Source organism: Heteronotia binoei, chromosome 7 (assembly GCF_032191835.1).
Source record: "Heteronotia binoei isolate CCM8104 ecotype False Entrance Well chromosome 7, APGP_CSIRO_Hbin_v1, whole genome shotgun sequence".
Classification (NCBI taxonomy): Eukaryota; Metazoa; Chordata; class Lepidosauria; order Squamata; family Gekkonidae; genus Heteronotia; species Heteronotia binoei.
The window spans coordinates 131,806,113-131,808,638 of NC_083229.1; the positions used below are offsets into that span (position 1 = coordinate 131,806,113).

The 2,526-nt window shown below is 62.0% G+C and overlaps 1 protein-coding gene across 1 annotated transcript; it reads left to right on the forward strand.

Moving 5' to 3' along the window:
* Positions 1-1,243: 1,243 nt before the first annotated feature.
* LOC132574781 (uncharacterized protein K02A2.6-like) lies at positions 1,244-1,915 on the forward strand (the record flags this gene model as incomplete). The annotated part of the gene is made up of 1 exon (XM_060243017.1): positions 1,244-1,915. A coding segment is annotated over exon 1 (582 nt), but the record flags the coding sequence as incomplete, so codon positions are not given.
* Positions 1,916-2,526: the final 611 nt, after the last annotated feature.

A 2,526-nucleotide genomic window follows, 5' to 3' on the forward strand; every position in this document is an offset into this window, starting at 1 on the left:
GTCCAAAATCTTCGGGAAGCTGGACCTGGCACAGGCCTACCAACAGCTCCCGGTAGATGCTAAGACGGCGGAAGCCAAAACTATAGTGACACACAGGGGGGCCTTCCGGGTGAGGAGGCTTCAATTCGGGGTTAGCGTCGCTCCCGGGATCTTCCAAAGTATAATGGACGCTCTCCTGAAAGGGATCCCGGGAGTCCAGCCGTTTTTTGATGACGTGCTAGTCGCCGCCCCGGACCCCGAAGAATTCGGCAACCGCCTAAGAGAGGTACTCCGCCGGTTCCAGGCAGCGGGGCTCAAAGTCAAGAGGGAGAAATGCCTGTTGGGGGTCCCATGGGTGGAGTTCCTGGGGTTCGCCGTAGACGCAGCGGGGATCCACCCAACGGAAGAGAAGACCCGAGCCATTGTGCAAGCGCCAGCCCCCACCTGCAAAGCGGAGCTACAAAGCTTCTTGGGGGTGCTTAACTTTTACCATTCATTTCTCCCCCACAAGGCGGCCCTAGCAGAGCCTCTGCACTGCCTGCTGGACAAAAAAGCCCCTTGGGTTTGGGGCAAACGCCAAGCGGCCGCGTTTCAGGCAGTCAAGGATGTGTTGGTGTCTAATGCGGTGCTCCACCATTTTGACGAGGGCCTCCCCATCATCCTAGCATGCGATGCGTCGCCATACGGGGTGGGAGCAGTCCTGGGGCACCAACTACCCAACGGGAGGGAGGTACCGGTCGCATACTACTCCCGCACACTGACACCAGCCGAGCGCAACTACGCGCAAATAGACAAAGAGGCACTGGCAATCGTGGCGGGGGTCCGCAAGTTCCACGAATATCTGTACGGGCGGAGGTTCACTATTGCCACCGACCACAAGCCTTTCCTAGGCCTGTTGGCCCCCGACCGGCAAACCTCCCAAATTCTCTCACAGCGCGTGTTGAGGTGGAACCAATTCCTCAACTCCTACACGTACACACTGGTGCACAGGGCAGGCAAGGCCATGGGCCACGCGGACGCGCTCAGCCGCTTGCCGCTCCCAGAAGTAGGCCCAGACCCCGCCCCCGCACACCAGGTCATGATGATAGAGAGCCTCCCAGAGCAGCCCCTCCACGCGGCGGAGGTCGCCAAGGCAACACAGAAACACAAAACACTGGCGAGGGTGCTCGACTGGGTGATGAGGGGCTGGCCGGAGGGGAACATGGGGGAAGAATTCAAACCATACACGACCAGGAGGGAGGAACTAGCCGCGCACAAGGGGTGCCTATTATGGGGAAGCAGGGTGGTGGTCCCGCCTCCGCTGTAAAAGCGAGTCCTGGAATCCCTACACGAGACCCATCCTGGCATAGTCCGAATGAAGGCGTTAGCCAGGAGCTATGTCTGGTGGCCGGGAATGGATGGGGAGATTGAGACGTGGGTGCGCAGGTGTCAAACGTGTCAGGAGTCAAGGCCTGCGCCCCCCAGCGCCCCCGCCACACGGTGGGAGTCCACCCGGAAGCCCTGGTCGAGGCTCCACATCGATTTTGCGGGGCCATTCCAGGGTCAAACCTTCATGATCATTGTGGACGCCTATTCCAAATGGCTGGAGGTCATTCCCGTAGGGTCCACCTCAGCGGCCGCCGCCATCAAAGCGCTGCGCAGGGTCTTGTGCACGCACGGTATTCCGGATACCGTAGTCTCAGATAACGGGACAGCATTCACAGCGGCGGACTTCCAAGGGTTCCTCAATAGATACCTGATTAAACACATTCGCTCCGCCCCCTTTCACCCGGCCACCAACGGCCAGGCGGAGCGGATGGTCCGCACAACCAAGGAAGCCTTAAGCCGCATCGTTCAGGGAGACTGGGACCACAGACTAGCTGTGTTCCTTTTCGACAACTGGGTCACCCCCAACCCGGCCACCGGGGTCAGTCCGGCCGAGCTCCTCATGGGGCGCAAACTCGGAACACGGCTGGACCGACTACACCCAGACAGGACCGCTGACCCCAGCGGAAGTCCCGAGGTCCGGGACGCGGCAAGGGGATTCTTCGCAGGCGACCCAGTTTATGCCCGGAACTACGCGAGGGGACCCGAATGGGTGGCGGGCAGAGTGTTACGAGTAACGGGGTCCCGCCACTACGACATATCGACCGAGGGGGGCCAGGTCCTACGGCGGGACATCGACCAGCTACGCCGCCGGACGCTGCCCGAGGACCCAGCAGACATAGAGGAGGCGGAGCCAACCAGAGGCCGGCCAGACGACGCGCCCCCAACGACAGCAGGGCCGCCGCCCGAAGTGCAGGGGCCCACCGAGCCCGACCGGCCCGAGGCACCAAACCCGCCGCCTCTGGCGGCACCACAACCCCCAGACGTGCCCGCCAAGGAAGCAGCGCCCCCCCCACAGGACCTTCCCAGACGGTCCACCAGGGAGAGCCGACCGCCCGCGTATCTTAAAGACTATGTTCGTTAACTAGGGGGGGAGGAGTGTAATGTATTGGCTGAAATACGCGCCCACGCGCAGAGGCGGCTGGGTATTCCGGGCATCTCTAGCGCGGGGCGCGGAATCCC